The sequence below is a fragment of the Dicentrarchus labrax genome, unplaced genomic scaffold (assembly GCF_905237075.1).
Source record: "Dicentrarchus labrax unplaced genomic scaffold, dlabrax2021, whole genome shotgun sequence".
Taxonomy (NCBI): domain Eukaryota; kingdom Metazoa; phylum Chordata; class Actinopteri; family Moronidae; genus Dicentrarchus; species Dicentrarchus labrax.
Window position 1 is genome coordinate 8,149,233 of NW_026136715.1, and position 20,511 is coordinate 8,169,743.

At 38.4% G+C, this 20,511-nt stretch overlaps 1 protein-coding gene across 1 annotated transcript in view; it reads right to left on the reverse strand.

Annotated features, from left to right (window-relative positions):
- Window positions 1-20,511, reverse strand: part of camta1a (calmodulin binding transcription activator 1a) — a 274,592-nt gene that overhangs the window by 245,490 nt on the left and 8,591 nt on the right. Inside the window, exon 3 of the mRNA XM_051424831.1 lies at window positions 14,888-14,991. Within this exon, the coding sequence (XP_051280791.1) occupies window positions 14,888-14,991 (104 nt within the window). The remainder of the gene's footprint in view (window positions 1-14,887; window positions 14,992-20,511) is intronic.

The following is a 20,511-nucleotide window of genomic DNA, read 5'->3' on the forward strand; positions in this document are numbered from 1 at the left end:
ATCTATAGTTTTCTCTTGTAAATGAAAGCAATTTGCCTCTGCCGACAACAGTAGTTTAAGCTCTGGTGTTGATTCAAGAGGCTATGACTGGAGGCCCTGTGGCAATACAACGGTAAAGAACCTAGCAGGACAAACATAAATGTACAGTTCAGAAAATCAGTCTAATATAGGACAAACTGTTGTCAGAGAGGGTCTCCTTATCTTCAAGCAGAGTGGGATATATTGTGTCTGTCTAAGAGGAGGAAGTTTGGTTCTGAGATAAGAAAGGCCAATCAGAAGCCAGAAGATGAAAGATTTGATGACAGGTACAAGCTGGTTCAAGTTTTCCAGCCAGAACCTGCACAGGTGTTATATTAGTTATAACGTCTGTATGGCAGAGTCGATCCACAAACATCCACAGTGACTGACCTTGCAGTTTGACCTCTCCAATAAAATGGGGCCTGAGCTGTTTTTTGAGTTTGTTGTGTGTCTGTTTATGTGTAGAAAGGAGATATAAAAAGTTGAAATGCAGTTTCTTTGCTTGATAGGGTTAATAAAGTTCCATTCCCCTCTATTCTTTACTTTCTGTAGAGCACATCAATCTGACTTGTCAGGTCAAACTTGGTCTGGGCGCCACTGACTAAGTACGGTCTAAGCTCAAAACCTAAATTATTTAGCCAGCGAGTCCAGTTGATAAATGTTGGCGGTGCAGGTCAATACATTACAGGGATGTGTGGACCAACTCTTTGGTAGGATTTATTATGCATTGGGAGAGATAAAGGCCATTGATTGTCTCCAACAAGGTCAAAATAAGGTCTCTTTCTCCACTGAGAGGGGTCTATCTCTTGTGGCAACAACTTTAGGCCACCATTTGGGGATACTACGCAATAAGGTTAATCAAATCTGTTGGAAGAAACTATGAACTGTTTTACGTCTACCAAGGATACAGAGCGATAATGGGCTGTATTTATATGAAGGGATATCTAACTCTTACATTATTCATGCGGCTGTGGAAAATGCGATGGCAGTGCTAATATAATATTGACCTAACCCCACCACTACACAGATGGCAATAGAGGCACAGCTTAACACACACACACATACACACACTGTGGAAAGTCTTACTGGAACATATCTCTTCCTCTTATGATCAATTCACATACTATACACGATACTTGGAAACTCAATATAGATAGTCTTCTTAAAGGTCACAGGAGTGAGTGCACATAGGAAGAAACAGAGTCGTGTCCACAAAAAAACACCCTTTATCATCAGACATCAGAGCCGCACGATGAGATTGTTTTCGGTCAAGAAATACTCAGGAGGGAGTTTTCGTTCCTTATTTGCAGTACAGTGTGGGCGGACAAGAATAAATTGAAATAAAACAGTGCTTGAATGGATTAATGGTTTATCAACCCGCATTTAATGAAGATGTGTGTGTGGCTGACTTTATTGTAAAACACAATCATCTCTCAAAGATAGCAGCAAAGCAGCAAAGCACAGACATAAAACAAGATCTGATTTGCATCAGTCTGGAGATATGTATGAAGCATCAGAAAAACACAAACATCAATAACTCCTCAGTCAACTAGCAGAAAAAACTTGTCTTCTAATTTGAATAGGACCAATTTGTAGTAAAGGAAAAATGTGTTTCACTGAAATATTGAAATTGGGAAAATGTGTTCATCTCTAAAATATATAGTATAACACAACAGGCAAATGTCTCAGGCAATGACGACGTGCTGTGCGCCCATCCATCCAACCCAACGTCCTCCCTGCAACTTCTCTGCTTTTTTCTTCATTAGAGCCAGTGAACCTAAATCATTCAGCAAACCAGACACTCTGCATACGAGACAGGATTGCTCAAATATATATATAGCATCCTTTACCGCTCTAAATTTGCAATTAGTATGTTTTGTTTCCATGTTTCATGCATCACTGGTTACCCAAGAGTCACCATGTGAGAACAGTTGCCAGCATGTCGTGGGAGAAACACAGCCCAGCTGAAGCAGTCCAGGGTAGATTTCTAAGCATTTTATTGTTAGATACCATCAAAGCATTTTCACTCCTTTCTACTTATAGTATATAAACATGACTTTGAAAAATATCCTGCAGTGGGAGAACAGCGGAGCCGGTGTGGGTCCATGTTGCCTCATCAACAGAGATTTCAAAAGGCAGTGCAGAATTTCAATGGTGCTTCAAGGTTCTGCTAAAGGACAGGCTAGGGGAGTGGAAGAAAAAGGAGGGGAGGAGGACAGGTATTTATGGACTCTCGAAAGACACTGTGTTGACACCTCAACCTTTTAGGCTCAAGCTGGAGAGCAAATGCTGCTGTCTTTCACCAAACATCAACACCAACCAGCATGAAGGGGTCAAACAACAATCTCCCATACAGAACTGTATAAAGCTACACCTATTCTGATCCACACACCGTCTCCAAAAACGGAGGCGTAACATTCAATTATGTGAAAGAGAATCCTAAAGTACAAAGAGTAAGATAAAAGGTTGAAAAATACAGTTCAAACTAATGTCACTGGTCAGAGAAGGTACTAAAAGCCACAGCTAAGCGAGAGTGCTGTGTCAGACACATTGGCTATCTGTAGTGTACATTCATTCAAATAAGTTTCAGGTTCAGTGCTTTACAAGCTCTCTGAAAAATAGGGGATTAAACAAGCTGCATATCTTGAAGTACTGCACTGGAAATATTTAATGTAAAAATCATGTCAATGATAATTTTTTTATTAAAAACTCTTTCATATTAATTGGAAGGTTTATATCATCTTTTTTAATACTGTTTCTAATTCTTTCCCATTTTGCATTAAGTTAAGTTAGTAGCAGCAGAAGCCGTATACTACAAGTTGTACTCCTTCCTACCCTTTGTAGTACCTCATCACAATCATCTGCCCTGCAGCTGCAACTATATAAACTCTGACTGCCAGAAGTATTTTTCAAATAAGCAGCACAGATCACTCACAGAAGATAGAAAAATGCACAAGAATCTAATCAAATGAGAGAGCTGTGCAATAAAATAAACACCTCAATCTGCTGTCACTCATCATTCCAGTGTCCACTTTCTTCAAAGTTTAGTATAATTCAGTCTGCAAAACTGTTTTGTCCTCAACTTTTATTAGATATACACTTGAGAGACTGCTGCAAAGAAGCTAACTTTTAGACATTCAGGTGACTAGAGCAAATCCGAGAAGAGCACAATGTGGATTATGTCATTTCTGTTCTACATATGACTACAAAGAAGAAAGGTACACTGAAAAACAACAGTATGAATGACCTATCACTTTAAAAAGCCGCTAGAAGACAAACCTACTGAGAGTTACCTTATTCTGCAACTTTATCCGTGCTAAAAAGGTTTTTAAGAACTTGCTCAGTCCTGGATCTGGGACCTGTGGGATGGATCATTATGTCCTTGTCAGCTTTATTTTTCAAATTCAGCCAGTTTTATTGATGTGTAAACATCTCGAAGAGAAAAGAGACTTCACATACAGCCCAGATGAACAAAGGGCTCAAGGACATCCAACCAAAAGGACGTCTGAATCCTGCTGGACCAGGATCCTACGAGCTGCCTGAATGGGCAGCTTTGATAAAAAAACAATGAACTTATGGGGACTAACCTTTGATACTGTGAATCACTGAAATACAAATATATAACCCAAAAGGTCAGGATGACTAATGCCAGAGTAATGTTACAATGTAAGATATACATTTTAACTGTGCCATTGATATGATAAACCCTTATATTCCCCAGGTTCAAATAAGAAATACAAGCCGTATTTGTAGATCTGCAGTTGCATTATTTTTAGATTTTATAAAATTATAAGGTTATTGATTTCATATTTGTGCTTTAAAATATTCCAAATTTTGGTTCCTGCGGTATGTCAGTAACAAAATAGGATATATTTGATCTGCTGTGAAATTTCTACAAATAAGGCTCAGATTTTTACTTGCAGATTTGAGACTGTACTTATAAGCATCTCTGATTTGATGCAAACATCCTGTTAGTTAGTCACCCTTGCTTCTAGATGTAATAGCCAGGTTTTATACAACAGAAAATGACAGCCCACTCAGCTGTGCATCCACAGTCGTATCAACCTGCCAAATGCTCAGGTTCCTCGTCTGCAAATTTTATAAATGCTTAACACATGCAGTAGGAGAGCTAAAAATAAAAATATATAAGGGAAAGGTATAAGGAGTGTGTGGCTCCAATAAACACCAGTTTCCCCAGAACTGTGAAGAACTGCAACTATCAGCTAAACAACCTCTTTGGTTTAGCAAAAAATGGTTATTAAAGACATTAAAGGATGGATAAATGCAAGAAAATGCTTGCATTTTAAGGGCCGTCCCTGCTGCTTACAAACAAGGTCAATGATAGCCCTAGTTCTAGTTCCCCGCCTTTGACAATGAGAGAGGGTTTAATCAGATGAAGGCCTAATGCAGCAGGGCTATAGAGGCACTGCCATGCCTGGAGCTGTCCATCAGATAGAAAAGGGCATGATGGGCTGGGATCCAAACAGGCCCACAGAGAATCCCAGCCTGCTGTTGTTGCTGGCTCCTCATTCTCAAGGACCTTTAGAGATCAAAGACCAACACACAACAAGAGAGACAGCAAAAGGGAGACGGAGATAGAGGGAGATGGACCAAAGAAAGGGAGTAGGGTAAGCAGGAAGGATGCCATGAATCAGAAGAACCCATGTGGCCTTCTAGTGATTATCCAAACGCCAGGCCTCCTACTGAGTCCAAAGAACAATCAAAGGGATTTCCTGGAGAACGTCTGTGAAACATCCACTCTGAGTCAGGGCAGCCTCCTCCATCCGGTGCCAGATGAAGTATCTTCCGACCTCAACTCCATCCTAACATGTTACATTTTGTAGTGTGGAAATGATGTGCTCCTTTGATACTCTAAAAAAAGATCATCTTTTCTCTAAGGAATAGCTGAAGTAGCCTCTCTCCCTGCTTTCACTCTCTTAACAAAAATAAAAAGATACATGGTGTTCTTCTGCCGGCCAGCGCTGTTGTTTAACCTTGGTGAAATACAAAATGGGACAAGCAGTAGAGCCGAACAAATACTGAGCTACATGAAGCGTTACGAAACGACTTAGAACATCTAAAAATGGACAACAAAAATATAACCGAAAGGGCAGGCCTCCCGTATATGAACTCAGCCAAAGCTCAGCCCAGCAAACGCACAATTTTACTGGAGACAAAAGGAGTTCAGACAAGATGGTGGTTGTTCAGAAGGATGTACTCCATCAGAACATTCTGGAGGGGATGTGGTGATCTTGAAATGTATATCCAGTCTGGTCAATAACCACAGGGGGTAGACAAAATACCAGTAACTTCATACAGTACCATGCATTACATAGTCTTGAAATAAAAACAATACAACCAACTGTAACTGTATAATGAAAGCTTATACAGACATTCAGAGGTGTTGATTCAAATCTTACAATACACATATGTTATGTGTTATGGCAACTATTACACTTTGTTTTCTAACAAATAATTTTCTGTTTTTTTAAAAGCTGTCACACTGCTCTACACAATGGTCTCTCAAAGGAGCTAATCAAGAGTTTTGAAACCCTCTGATCCTTAAAATTCTGCCACATGAAGCATTCAGACTAAAATTTGCTGACTGGAGTTTGAATAATTAATCATTAATTAATGCATTAGCCTACATGATCCAAAGCATTTCTTTTCTTATCATCTATATTAGCTATTTGTACCATTTGCTATTTGTATTTGATCTGTTTGCAGCAAAGGGAAGGGTCACCACTTGGGTCTGATGATATTTCAAGGAAAATTAATGTATGTGTGTGTGTTGTTGAGTGTAGTTTTACACATTTCTGAAAACTTAAATGTGTGATGTCAATGTTTACAAACACCTTAACAAACACACACTATAAACACAGGTGCTACCTTAGTCCCAGTTAGAGGCTCCGTTTGAGCAAAGCTGCTTTATGCTGCACTGGCAGCACTAAGTGTGAAGAGATGTTTGACTGATAAGGAGGTGCAAAGCTATCACAGCCTAAGTAAAGAAGAAAATACCAATAGAAAGAAGACTTGAGAGGAGTCCATCTATGATTTTACTTATTAGGTTTTATGAAGGGATGAAGGTTGATAGGCTTAAACAATTAGCAGATTGTGAGTATAAGGAACAGGTTTGGATGTAAGTGATTATTTAGAGGATATACTGTAAATACAGACATTCAAGTGTGTATTTCTATTGCAAACAGACAACCGTTCTCCCTACACTGTGTCATCTATTGTGTCAGTGTGACTTCACATTATTTATATTGTTGCATCCTGGCGTAGGGGTATAAAACTTTATTCCCTACAAAGGCTACTTTACTTGAGCTACACTGCAGAACATAAAACTGTGTCTTGTTCTTCTTTCACATTGTTTTTTTTAAATATGATGTCAACCTGAAAAACTTGATTGTACAGGCGGCGGTCCCAAAGCATTAAGCACACACGCTGAACAATATAGCACTGGTCATGAACAATACATTATCTGAAGTAATATGCATAATTCAGAATAGAGTAATATTATAGCATACGAGTTGCAGCAGCGGCCTTCTTGTAAGCTGCAATCTCCTGACACCCTTCTGACAGAATGTTAAACCACTTTTTTGTATTCCACAGGGTACAACCGACAAGAGTGAAGATGGCATTAATTTTGTTTGCAATCTCTCTCAATGCATCTTTTTTTGTCTACTCTTGTCAGTGTGGTACTAAATTTCCCTTTTATTATATGTTTTCTCTGATGTACCTCCTCTGTGAGCAGCAGCTTTTCCTCCAAGCTCCAATTTGGTTTTCCTTTTGTTTCCATTTTGGCCAATTTCCTATAATTTCTTCTCTATTTAAATGGTTAGAAACCGCTTGTTGTTAATTTCATATCTGTTAATTGCTGCTGGAGATTAAAAAAAACAAATTCTTTTCAAATTATGTTCTTTTTTTAAAAACAGACTTTCTGAATATCAAATTATCTGAGAAATTTAAGAATGAACAAAGTTATCAGTGCAGCAGACGTAGGCTAAACAGCTCTCCTCAAACTCACATAGATACAATACTTTCCTAGAGATACTTTCCTAGATTAAGAAGGTTTATATACATGAATGTCACTGAATCATCATCCTAAATTTGTGAAAGCAAAGAAAATAGTTGCCCCAAAAAGTTATCGTTACGGACAAGCTCTCAGCCTGATGAAGAGCTCATAAATGTTTAGTAGCTCCAGTGCCACCACTGGAAAAACATACTATACTGTACACAAAGGTTCAGTTAAAAAAACATATCAGTTTGCAAAATGCATTTAAAAGTTCCAGGAGGCTACTTAGATTACAGGGTGGATCATGAAAGTGAATATGATAATGTAGACTCTTGCCATTCAATCCCACTCATGGCTGGCAGTTCACTCATATGATCATCTACTGTATATGGAACAATATAACAGTTTATTGAAGCATAGATGCACACATCAAATGCAGAACTCATTTTCCTTTATCTAGTAAATAAAGTTAAACTCCATTACAAAATGGTTCCGCACAGAAAAATCCTGACCCAGCAATTCAGAGAAAAAGGTAGAAATCTTTCCGTCTATACCTGAATAGCTTTGCAGCTCAGTGAACACATGAGGGAAAAGGGAAAGAGACAGAAGATAAGAGTAAAGAAGGGAAAGCAGAGGAAGAGAGAGCTGGAAAGAAATCGAAGACACAAGCTGGGTTCAATTTAGAGGCTTCCCACAGGAGGTGGAGTGACCTGTATCTGCTACAATAGAGGTCATGCAATTTTTAGTGGATACCCCTGTCTTCAGAGGATACTGAGGACCCCCGCCTTGATGTGCACATCCAGAGGAAAAAGCAAAGGGTCCCCGTAGCACGCAGGACCCCCTGAATGACCTGACTGGTGGGTTCCTATTACAACTGCCTCACTACACCGAAGCCTCGCAATTGACACTTCACAGTACGCTACAACACTAGCAATCAGCAAAGCTATCAAGCTCACAGGAAGTTACTATGAAGTCAGCCATCCAAAGAAACTCTACCAATTCCTTATCTTCCTATCTTCTACTTTCACCAGCCAAAGGATGAAAAAAGCACCATGAAATATATTTAGTAAACAGTGAAGGAGTGGAAACTATAGTAAGATGAAAGTATTTGATCATTCCACACAGTCAACACACAGACATAAATTAGCCTGGGTGTTCCTATTAAAAACACTTTGAAAAGAAGTAGTGAAAAGTTGTCACTGCAACACTGTGGCTGAATAACTGTGCTCTCTTAGCAGCCAGAATAAATTGTGGAGGCATTTTGCCATCTAAACCTCAACTGAGTAGTTCAATGAAGAGCTGATATAAATAAAATCAGAGCCGTGGTTAGAAAAGATCCCCACAGGATGCCCTGCACCTACTTTATTCATTGACATATTCTCAGCACCTGAAATGAAGAAACATTGTGCACGTCTAACGGTGTGCATCTAACCCAGAATATAAAAATAAAAAGCGACAACAACAAACACACAAACATACAGATAGATGGACAAACATGACCTTTAATTTCCACTGATTGCCCCAGAGAAGCTAATGAACATTTCTGTAAACATTTGCAATTGGGGGAAGTCATTTTAATTACTCTCCACAGAGAAAGCCATGCATGGCAGGGAGCTCAAATGAAGATAAACATTTAATCAAGCATGACCTTGAGTTCGATTAGGTGAATTCTCAGAGCACCGGCGTCCATAAAAACAACACACAGTTCAGGTTCGGTAGCATAATGACAGAAATGTATCAAATATCAAAATACCTGTCGAATTGGACCAGGGTAGCCAGATATATCTACTACACGTCATTCTAATCCATAGGAGAAAGCTTTTATCCAGCTGGTGTTTTAATGAGGTCAAGACTTTCCAAAAAGGATGTTCTAGCTTCAAGTTTCAAGTCTAAGTCTTTGGCCTGCAGTACACTCCACACTCAATCTAATTTGTTTTGTTTGTAAAGGCTGGGCTGGTGTTGAATATAGTGCGGTAAATAAATGCAGGCATACTCACTATAACTTGAGGTCTGTCAATTTAATAACACACAGGAGGTTGCACAGGATTTCCTGTGGTGTTTTGTAGCAGAGGTGCCTCACCTTGCCTGAAATAAAGAGCTAATGCCAAAAGGAATTATTATATTTTTATGAAATATAATATTAGGCTTACTAAGCTTCAGGTAAAGCAGTCAACAAAGGCCATGTATTTAATGAGTGGGACCATTGTTTAAACTGTCATTTAGTAACTACATTAATAATAGGATTAGTTGCGTCATGATCTGTCTAATTCAGCTCAGCATCGTACATTGATTTGCAGTGATTAATCAGAGCAGCGCTATGCTGTTTAGCTTATGGTTCTTATTGACTAGCTGGACCTCCGCCAACCAATTTCCTGGGCAGAACTCTGTTGCAAGTCACAGTTAAAGAAGACATGCTCAGAGGAAAACAAGATGTAAAGTGGAAATACAAACCAGAAGGACTTATAAATTAAGTCACATGATATTTTGGACCATTCGCATTTGTGCGCACAAACTAAGCACACTAAATTTCATTTAGTTTTAGAGTATACTGAAATGACCCTTTCATTGGGAAAGATCTCCATTACACACAAGAGATGCAGAACAATTCTTGTGTTATCATATTTTAAATTAAAAGATTTTAGTTTGAAAAATAACACTGAAAAAGAGTCATTATTATTTTCAAAGAACAGATGAATTAATAAAAAAAACTCATTACCCTTGTATTCAAGGGAATGTATTGTGTAAAATCATAACAGCAGGAACCAAGATAACACAGCGGCATGGAGCGGGTTAACACAAATTATGTTTTAGTCAGAGATAAGGAGTGAATGATTACACCACACTGCATCCAATTGTGCTTGTCATTATAACACCTATCTTATAGTGTTACTGACAGTCTCTCAGGTTTATCCGATCTCGCCTTTAATTTCATTTGTTGTGGTTTTTGATCGTTGCTTCCCTGCCTATTACACCCACTGCCCGGTGAGTCCACTAAATGTTTCTGGTGCTCCTGCTCTGTCCTGAGCGGCGGCATATTGCATGTAGGTGCCATGCTGTGCTGCTGCTGGCGGTGGCGTGAGGCAGAGAGGATTATTCCTGACAACAGGGGCATTAAATGTGTAGCAGGCCGGTGGAGGCCTTAGCTGATGCTCTCTTGTCTGTTTTGGTTCAGCACCAGTTCAGAAGCAGTCCCTTCTAAGCTGAGTGGGAGCTCACAGTACTCAGAGCGTTGTGCCGTTCATTAAAGGCTGAGGGTGTCACAGCAGCTTAGGCCCAGTGTCTTCCCTCAACCAAGGCTCCATGCTGTACTCCTCTGCCTCTGCTTTTTAAAACTGAGTGATTTAGAAAATAGTCACTTCTCCAAAATTGGCAAATTTTCACTGTTTGTCGATGCTTTATAATATCACACATTTGAGGCAGTAGGGTTTATGTCCACAAGCAGGCTAACACTGAGGCGTCTAATCCAACATGTTGCAGCAGAGAAAATATTGCTCGTGCTTGTCCTCAGGACTCCAGCAGCAAGTCATAAATGCTGTCATTCAAACTCTGTCCATGAGCTACTACAGAAGTACATAGATATGGGGCAAACTCAAACTGAATAGCTGAAAAGTCTAGCCCAAATAAAATCAGCTCCATTCTTTCACTGGTAGTTTCCCAACAAATGATATATTTGCTTTCAATCCTATAATAATCTAAAGTGAACCAAAGTGCAAGAAACTTGGAAATAGAACTGGTAAAATTGCAATTCTCCAGCACATCTCAAGTCTTGCAACCTTCATGCCAGCGTAACCAAACATCAGGCTGACTCTGTTTGATCTTGAAAAGGATATAAGCCTAAAGCCGTTCCTGCGTGAGATGTCCTTCTTTAAAAAGATTCTAATCTCAACCGAAATGTCTAGCAAAATAGAGGTCATCGTGCCAGAGCATCCAGCAGACAATAGCGCTTGGCTGCAGACCTGAGAGGAATGCTTTGAGGATTTGTTCCTGTGTCTTACCTGAGAGACATGGGGACATCAATGGCTGAAAGAGCAGTTACGAAAACAAGGTAAATATAGACTTCTTGGAAGTATTCATATTTTGCTGTAAAAACTTCCCCACTATACAGTGGGCTATCATCTTGTCTTATTTTAACAGAGGAGAAATCACAGAAATGTCACTGATTATTTCCACAAAAAAACATTCCAATCATGACCTCCCTTTTGTGTTTCTTTAACAATACCTTGTTTTTTTTCTCAGTAAATTCTCAAGCACTGCCAGGTACTTCCCTCCCATTGATAATTTGACGGCTGATAGCAGCATATCCGTACCTTGCACGCTGCTCATGATTCAATGATGTGAGTACCATTCAACCTTCTAAACTCACATTCCCTCCCTTGAATTTTTATTCGATTGGTTTATCTAATTTTCCAGTAAATGCTTGAAATGTATTCTGGCACACCTTCTTCTCATGAAACTACACAGGGGAATCATGAGAATGAGATAGAAATGAATAGTTCTGCATTAGCTTCACTTCACCTCATCAGCAGCACCACAACCCCCACTCGTTCTCGTTCCAGATTAAAGTTTCCAAGCAGCAAGTTGTATCCTCGATCACTTCCACCACAGGTAAAATGAAGTGTGTACCTCTTCATGAATGAAACTGAAACAGAACTATCCCATATTTGAACAAGGTGCAAATAATGTGCGACTGCAAAAAAAGTGGGCGGCAGGGTAAAGGAACAATAAACCCTTTATGAATATTCCTACATACAGTGCGACTTCCAAGTAGTTTTGCAGTCATATCAGGAATGCAAATTGCAAATAGTGTCTTCTCGGAGGTCCACCGAATATGCGAATGTATACAAATAAAATAGATATATAATAACCTGGCTACACTGAAGAGAGATAAATGTTAGTGTTAAGTGAATTAATATAAACCGAAAAAAAGATTATGACAGCTGTTTTGTAGGTAAGTCGAAGTTGTAGAAGAGTCACCTAAGTTAACATAATCATTTGCTTTTTTGGAAAGTCGGCAATAAGCAGCAAATTCTCACACTTAAGAAGCTGTAACCAGAGAATGTTTAGCTTTAAAATGACTTAAACAGTTACTTCATTTTTGAAATAGCTGCAGATACATTTTTGTTCAATCAATCAATTAATAGATGAACTGATGAATGTTTCTAAATATCCACCTTACTGTAAAAATGAATCAACTGAACAACCTGTGGACCTCTGACATGTCTGCTGGAGATTCCATGTTATATTATCTGAAAGCCCATCATACCAACATCACTAGTTTTCAAAAATAAAGTCACCAAACTAGGCAAAATACATAATATCAAATAAACGTTAGTAACTCTAATCAACCAGACTACTGAGATTCCTTAAATGTAAAAAGTGGCAAATTATTGCATTAAGCATGCTGAGCTAGGGCCAGAAATATGCAGAGAATTTATGAGGTGTCACTTTCACTAAGAGTCACACAATTGCACCGACAAGAGCCTCTCTGATCCCTCCCTTCCTGCCTGTCTGCCACCAGTGAGGCACAAACACTCTGATTTGCATGGTCTGCACAAAAAAGAATGACCTTGATTTTAGGAAAGGTTGCCTTGCTCTCTTCAACCCTGTAAAACGCTATCGGCATGCATACCACAACACCACTAGAACCATGTTTTTTTTGCTCATTTTGTCCAATATCCTATCAGGCCGCCAAACATTCACAAATCTGCAGTCCAGTAACACAACGTGGTGTTTTTCCTGAAATATGCCCCTAATGATTAAATTTGGTAATAAATGACAAGACATGCTAACAACTGTAGCCGACAGCATTTATCCCGACCAAATGCTTAGACTTACATTTTGAGATCAATTTCAAAGCCATGTTAATTAATTTAGACTGCTAGCAGCACAATGCAGGTCAGACAGGGCAAACAAGTTACAACATCAACCAATTAGAAACACACAAGCGTTATACTTTTTTTTTCATAACTGGGGCAGGGCTAGTGAGCAAAGATATGACGGATGGGGACTTGGATGGTGATGTACAGTGTAAGTATAATGAATAATATGTGTTTTTCTTGCTGTATTAATCACCACTGTAGTTGTGTCTATTTTTAAAGATCCACATCGGTACCGCAGATAAATAAATTCCTTTGTCTATTTTCTAAAATATATTGACTACACAAAATCCGTGTAAAATAATATTTAACTGTATGTTAATGACAGATTGCCTTTTTGAATATCCTGTTCCTTAGAAACAAGCCTGTCTGGTGCCTTATCATCTGGTTGTTTTTCAGTCAATTAACTTTCATCACTGCAGATGACTATATTTATATGGTCACAATGTGTTAATCAAAAGCATGGATGGTTGATTTTTGCACATTGGTTTTAAGATTTGTCATCGTGCGTATTTAGGCCTAATTACCACCAGTTATTCTCAGAAATTATAAAAACTGTTTTTCATCTATCAGTAGTGGAAATGAAAGTGATAAATTCATCAACTTGTCCCCTGAGAAAAAGAGCAGGTTGGCAAATGAGTTCTGAGGCAAATGAAGCAACATACAATAAGTCCCTGTTGGGAAATAAAGTATAAGATATTTAAAACTTTTGTATACGTTGATCCACTCAATGATCAATCAATGAAATGTGTGTATAGCTTTAGGCAACAGTAACTAATTCTCCAGTTCACATTTTCAGGAGACTCCCATTCCTCTATAAAATATATTTTTGGAATACTTCTATTTGCAATTCCACAAACACAAGACAACGTTTCTAAAATGATTAAGTGCTAAAAAAAATCATTAAAAATGTCTGGCTTTTAGGAAAAGAAATAGGTAAACCATAGCGAAGGGCATCTGTGACATCTTCTTTCGAAAGCAAAGCATTTTCAGATTTGATTTTCAAGAGAGAAGATGTAAAGTGGTGTGTTATCTTCCCTAATGTGATGCAAATATCAAATGTGAGACACCTTGAGCTATCACAGCGCCAATGTTAAACATGTTTACGTGTGCATGGAGAGCCCCTCACAATGCTTGCTAAATACAGCAGCAGTGAAGTTTTTTAACTCTACATGCAATTGACATTAACCTTTGATTTTTGCCAAACAGGGTTTCCCTGCAGAATGAGCATTGATAAATTCAGAGTAAACATAGACTACAAGATAAAACAAACTTTAACAACTCTCTCAATTTAAGCGTAAAGATTGAGGGGGATAAGATTTCGTTAATTGCGTGGTTTAATCCTACATTTGAGCAAAAACCATACTGTATCACCATTAAAGGTCCAGCTATCCATGAATGAATGAATTCCCTGTGGTAGGGAAACATTTTTGTGATGCAGCTAAAAACAAATACCAGCGAAAGCTTTGGGTCAATATTAAGAAGATCAATGTTAAGCTCAGAGCCTTAGTGCTCAGAACTGTTTCTGAAGTTGCACTAAATGTAATATATGTAATAAATGTAAAATGAATTATATATAAAACATATAAAAAATAATAAATCATGAAAAACCCTTTCATACAGTTAAAACAATCATGTTGAATTGAATTGGCTGAAATCTGAAGGGGAACACCAGTGAACCGATTAAAACTAATATATATCTAAATACATTAAATATGTCACATGATTCACGTGACATAGTTAAACATGTAAACTAAGAGTAGTTAAGAGAAAGTTTTATTTTTCCAACAGTGATATTTTGATGGATCATCAGGGAACCTAATGCAAACGCGTTCTGTTGTTCTGAAGAGAGTTCACACGGCTTACAAAGCCGTCTGAAAAAGGCCTGAAAGAATAAAACGTGTCTTATGGATGGGTTCCTTTGTAAAGAGATGGATTGAGTAGAAAGTGGTGTGATTAGGACAGGTGGCCTTACCTCATTAGTGTTCCACCGGTGTCTCTCCTTTGGCAGCGAGGTGCATTTTGGTAGACATTCAAGCAGCTTCTTGGGCAGGTATATTTTCAAATGTCCATGTTCATCTACAACAAGAGCAAGACAAAACAGAATATTTAGCACAGGCTTCATACCTTATTGCCTTGCTCGTCTCCCTCTTTATCAGTCTATCAGTCTCTCTGCAGCAAAATGCTGACTGTAAAATGACTATCCCCAACTGAATTAGGGAATTAATTTAAGAATAGAGTATTGCATACATTTTTATTTTGTGCTCAGCTAAATAATTTTACTGTGAAATGCATTCTATCAGGGGAGTTCACCGGAAATTTTTCACTGTCAACTTGTAAAGGCTGTGTCTATTCATTATTTAGACACAATAAACACCCTTGAGTGATTTTATAGTGTATGGGGATTTAGTATGGGAATCTGTGTGCGGCACGCCAGAATGTGGTATATTATTCAGGGAAATAATTACAATTACCAGGCCCAATGCTTACATCATAATGTATGCCGTTCAATCTAGAATTTACATTTCACAACCAGTTCACAAGCATTATAAAACAGTAAGGTTTAAAGGCGCCCCTCATGCTTGGATGCATTCAAATGTTGATCTCATTCTATTGCTTTCTTTCTGCTCAAATATGCAGATGGCTTAAGTGTGAACAAATTATATTTGTTTAGGGACAAAAAACATGTTGAATTTATAATATCATGAAAAATCCTATTATAGTCTTGGGGAGTTTTTTTATCAGAGCATTAGATGCAGGCTTATGTGGCAATCATTTTAGCAATTTACATATAAAATGAGGATATTCTAAGCAAGGATCTTATCATTAACAATGAGTTTAAAAGCAAAAAAGCAGTGCTTGTCAATCATAGTGACATGACAGAGGAAGCCTGTTTAAGTTCAAGACAACACTGTACTAGTCAAAAATAAAGTAATATCAGGTGCATCAACATCAGAAAAGTCTGTGTGGAAAAGGCTTATGTTTCATTACAAAGGGCCAGTAGAGACTTATGTAAGACTGTATCATTGAGAAAATATCCCACCATCCATATCATCTAAAACACAGCAAGCAAACAATATGAGCTTTTCTTGTGGTTGCCAGTAAAGTTTAGGTTATTCCTGTCCCCCATTCACACAGACTGTGAGCATCTAATATTTTGTATATACCACTCTTCTAATGCATTTACAAACTCTAACACTGCAAATATTGGATGTAGAGTTAGTTCATCCAGGTAATGTTCCAGTATGTGTATATTAATCTATTATTAATTTTTAATGTGTGTGGACTGAACATAAATAAATTCACTAAAGGTAACAAAAATACTGCAATAAAGCTTTAAAATATGTTACAACTATAAACCAACATTCTTTCACATATATCTGTAGGTTTGGATACTAGGAGAAAATAAGTAAAGGGTGAGACAGAGAAAAAGCCTGAATATGAGTGCTGACTATGGATCCCTGGGGTAGCTGATATCAATGGTTGACTGGGGGAAAAAAATAGAAAAAGTTCAACCAAAGCAAAATACCACTTTAAAGCCAATACAAATAAGCCAGTGGTGCACTTGATTATAAGGGTATAACAAGACTGTGTGTAGTTTGCTGTACATCACAGCAAGAACCGAGTGCTACTGCTCAGAAACCACCATATGGAAAATTCAATAGGAATGGACACAGTGGGTCCACAGAGATGGAGCTGGCTTGGAGCCTCTGAGTGTAATGCGTAAGGTGGAACATCATCGCTCCCAAAGGAACGCATGAGTAGATCTGTAGCATTTACAATTTCCATCTGTACCTGTAATTCTGCATGTAGACTCTGTTTTATATGAGCTGCACAGGTATCTGTAATCATTCGCTTCGCCCAATTAAGAATCACATGCAGCATCTGCTCCTAGGTACAACTAGAGCAGTTTCACTGTCAGAACTGGAAAACACGCTGCAACTGAATGATCAGAGAGCTACCAAAGAACAAAGGAAGTTGTTTTTATGTGCAGACTTGTTATTATATGGCATCAGCTTAAAACAAGCAAGAGGCTGTAGTGTAGCTTTTTTTAAAATTATTATTATTTATTTATTTTTGTATTTTTGCTGTATTTTATTCAGATAGTGACAGAAGAAAGAGGCTTGAAAGGCAAGGGAGAGAGGAGGGGGTGACTTACAGCTAAAAGGCTCGGCAGAATTCAAACCCGGGCCACTGTGGTAAAGACTTTCCCTTTTACGTGGTATGTTTTCTACCAGGTGAGCACTTCTAGCTTTAATGCAGTGCCACAGATTTGTTGTCTTTCAATAAAAGGGTGGAGAAGAGCTAGGGCCTTCAATATTGAAGCCCACTCACAAATGGAAAATCACATTGGACCCACACTCAGACGCAGTACGGGTCAGTACAAAGTCTTAGCCGTCTCCCATCCTACAAAATGTGCTCTGAAGATTTTCTCTTTGCAGCCGACAGACAGCATTAGCAGCAGATACATATGGCAAGTCTGTCTCTGCACAGATTACTCAGGATTCAGTGCTGCCCCCTGGCACACCCTCCTATGACACCACTGAGACGGAGCTGAATTGGAATATGTCTCAAGTATGTTGAGGATTTTCGCACTGACAGTCGAGATAGAAATCTACCATAGGGGGATACGTCTGCTCAATCTGCCAGCAGGCTAAAATACTTGGGATGAGAATATACATCATAGAGGATTTTGACAAAAGCAATAAAAGCTCTCTGGTTTTTATCATTTCACAACCTTATAATTACAGTGCACAACATGTTTTTGTGCAGAGTATCATTGGCTCTACAATTCTCTCTGCCGTGGATCCCCAAACTATGCAAAACACACCTTAGTTCAGTATGCTGTGCACATGAAAAGCTGACACAACTGCAACATGTCTTTTACTTTGAAACGCCAGTCTTGTATTTGTCATCTAACAAACCCCCAAGCAACAGAGCAACCTGTGTAAACACTGCAGGACTAACAAGGTGTTAACTGGGTTTCTTTTAATCCCTTAACCTTACATGGAAGCTTCTGAAATCAGGTTACTGCTGGAACTAGGGATTGATCAGATTACTAATGCGCATGTTAACGTACTGAATGTGAAAAATATTCAGACTGTTGAGACATAGAAGAATAATTCCCATCAGATACATTCAATGATGTAAACGTATACTCAAAAAAATAGAAAACTTTTATATTTATATTATATTTATATTATATATATTATAAGTATATTTTCTTATTTTCTTATATTTTGCATAGTTGAACTTTTCACCTGTTTTATTAGCTGATAGTAGTATAATACTGCCATGAAGTCAATGAATTTGCTGTGGGCTAACATTACAATTTTACATTCATTCTTTTTAATTTAACATTATAATTCTCAGTTCAGAGGTGCTTCTTTTTTCTATTATTTTTAAGCAAATTTATGAATGTTTATGTTGATGGATCCTGATATCCTTCTGAAAGTAACACAAAATCTAAACATATATGTATCTGTGTATCTGTGTGTTCAGATTTGACTGAGTTATGACTCTGTGAAGTCCTCCTTGAGCTGTGTGCCACATCCACTGCTGTGGTTCCAACTGCTGACTAAACTACAGAAACTGAGTTACTGCTGTTTTCAGGACACCAACATGCACCTGTCCCTTTACCTCACACAGCCTTTGCCTCACATCTCTCCCGTCACCCCCCTGCAACCTTCCTCAAAGGTTAGATTAGATTAATCTCAATGCACAGAGAAAAGACATACAGTACAGTCTTTCTCCATGAATACAGACTTTCAGTATGTGATGGTGTTTACATTTTAACAACAGTGTAGAATAGCCTTTTGTAGTCATAGTCTCCCATTTACAATGCTGCAGGACAATGATCCTAAACATACAGACAAGGAAACCCAAATGTTTTTATGTCCAATCTGTGGAATGCTCTTCACTAATCAAGTCAGTCACCTGACCTCAATCCAAGTGAGCATGTGTTTCACTTGCTGAAGACCAGACTGAAAGCAAAGAGGCCCCAAAACAAGCAAGAAATAAATATGGCTGCAGTACAAGCCTGGCAGAGCATCACAAGGGAACACGCCAAGTGTTTGTTGATGTCTATGGATCATGGATTTCAGACAGTCACTGAGTGCAAAAGATTTGGAACCAAATAGTAAGTATAATGACAGTATATATCTACTGATCCTCAGCCATAAAATATGTATTAAGATAGGTGCATTTTAGCAATAAACCTGTTATATGTCATTTTAAAATATCGAAATTAAGCCAACTATTGCATGAAATGCTGTCCTGGTGTTTGCAGCATCACCAGTGAACAAAACACTAATTGTTGCATTTATTTGACATATTTTTGCTGTGACATAGTCATTATTTGTTCAGAAATTTTAATTTCCACATCTAAAATGACACTAAACTATGAACAGGAAAAAAATAACGATTGCAAACCAGGAAGCTGTCCAGTCTTTTGACTCATATACACATGGTCCATATACAGTAGACGCTTTCTGACAGCCAACAGCACATTAACATCAGATTATACAGAGGCCCCCTGTGCTCAAGGTTTTATCTATCTCAGATATGGATGACTGTATTTCTTTGAAGAAACAGAACAACTGTTGTCATGTTTCACACAGTGCTCTGTGCTTTATGCTGTTAAATAAACCATGTGTTTTAGATGTGGCTCCTTTTTTTTCAGATGTTCAGTGTCGGCCTTCTCTAATCTGGGAGTCCTTGTCTAACTTGAGAGGGGCCTTGTTTTTATACAAGAACGTTTCTTAGGAGGCTCTCAAAGCACACAAAGGAGAACTCAACGTAACTGTTGTTGAGTGCTGAGGTTTCTTTTCTACAGCATTAAGCTCTCATAACTCTAAACGGTTTCATTCTTTCAGCTGCTATTTATCTACACTAATAATATTTCAGCTGCTGTGTGTCTACTGTTCCTTCCACCGGGCATTTCCACAGATGTGAAGGACGAACTGTGAGCATTCCAACAAAGTATTTCTTACTAATTAAAGATCAGCCCACTGTGGCATGGAAATCCACATATATTGTAGTTTGTGCATCAGCTGAAAACAACCGACAGGTGAATAGCTTGGATGCCAGCTTCGGAATAGGTTTACAGAATATAGACAAGCTCTTCCTAATCAAATTTTCTGATTTGATCAGTGCATAAACAACAAATTACTCACAAAAACTGGGCTTTGAAAATGTAAATGTAGCTTTTAACCAAAAGCTCATCAAAGCCTGAAAGGAACTGCACTTCTTTGCATTTCCTGTGGACTCTCCTGTTAGGTTTAATATTTATTTTGGAGTCTAAACAGCAGGCTTAATGACTGCTTGTACATTAGCCAAGAAAGGGATACACAGAAAACTACTATTTGGTTGTAAAACACTAAAGTGCAAGACAGGCTGATACCAGAGCTTGTTACATGAGAGGATGTGCTGAGCTGAGCTGGCACGCTGGAGCCAATTACATTCTAGGTCTTGATGAGCGAGCTCACATACAAAAGGCTAAACAGGGAGAGGAGCTCTGTTCCACACAGAGACTACAGGTCTGCAGCTTTCATGTTGCCATCATTGGCCATTTGTGTGCTGAACAGAGGCAGCCTGTGC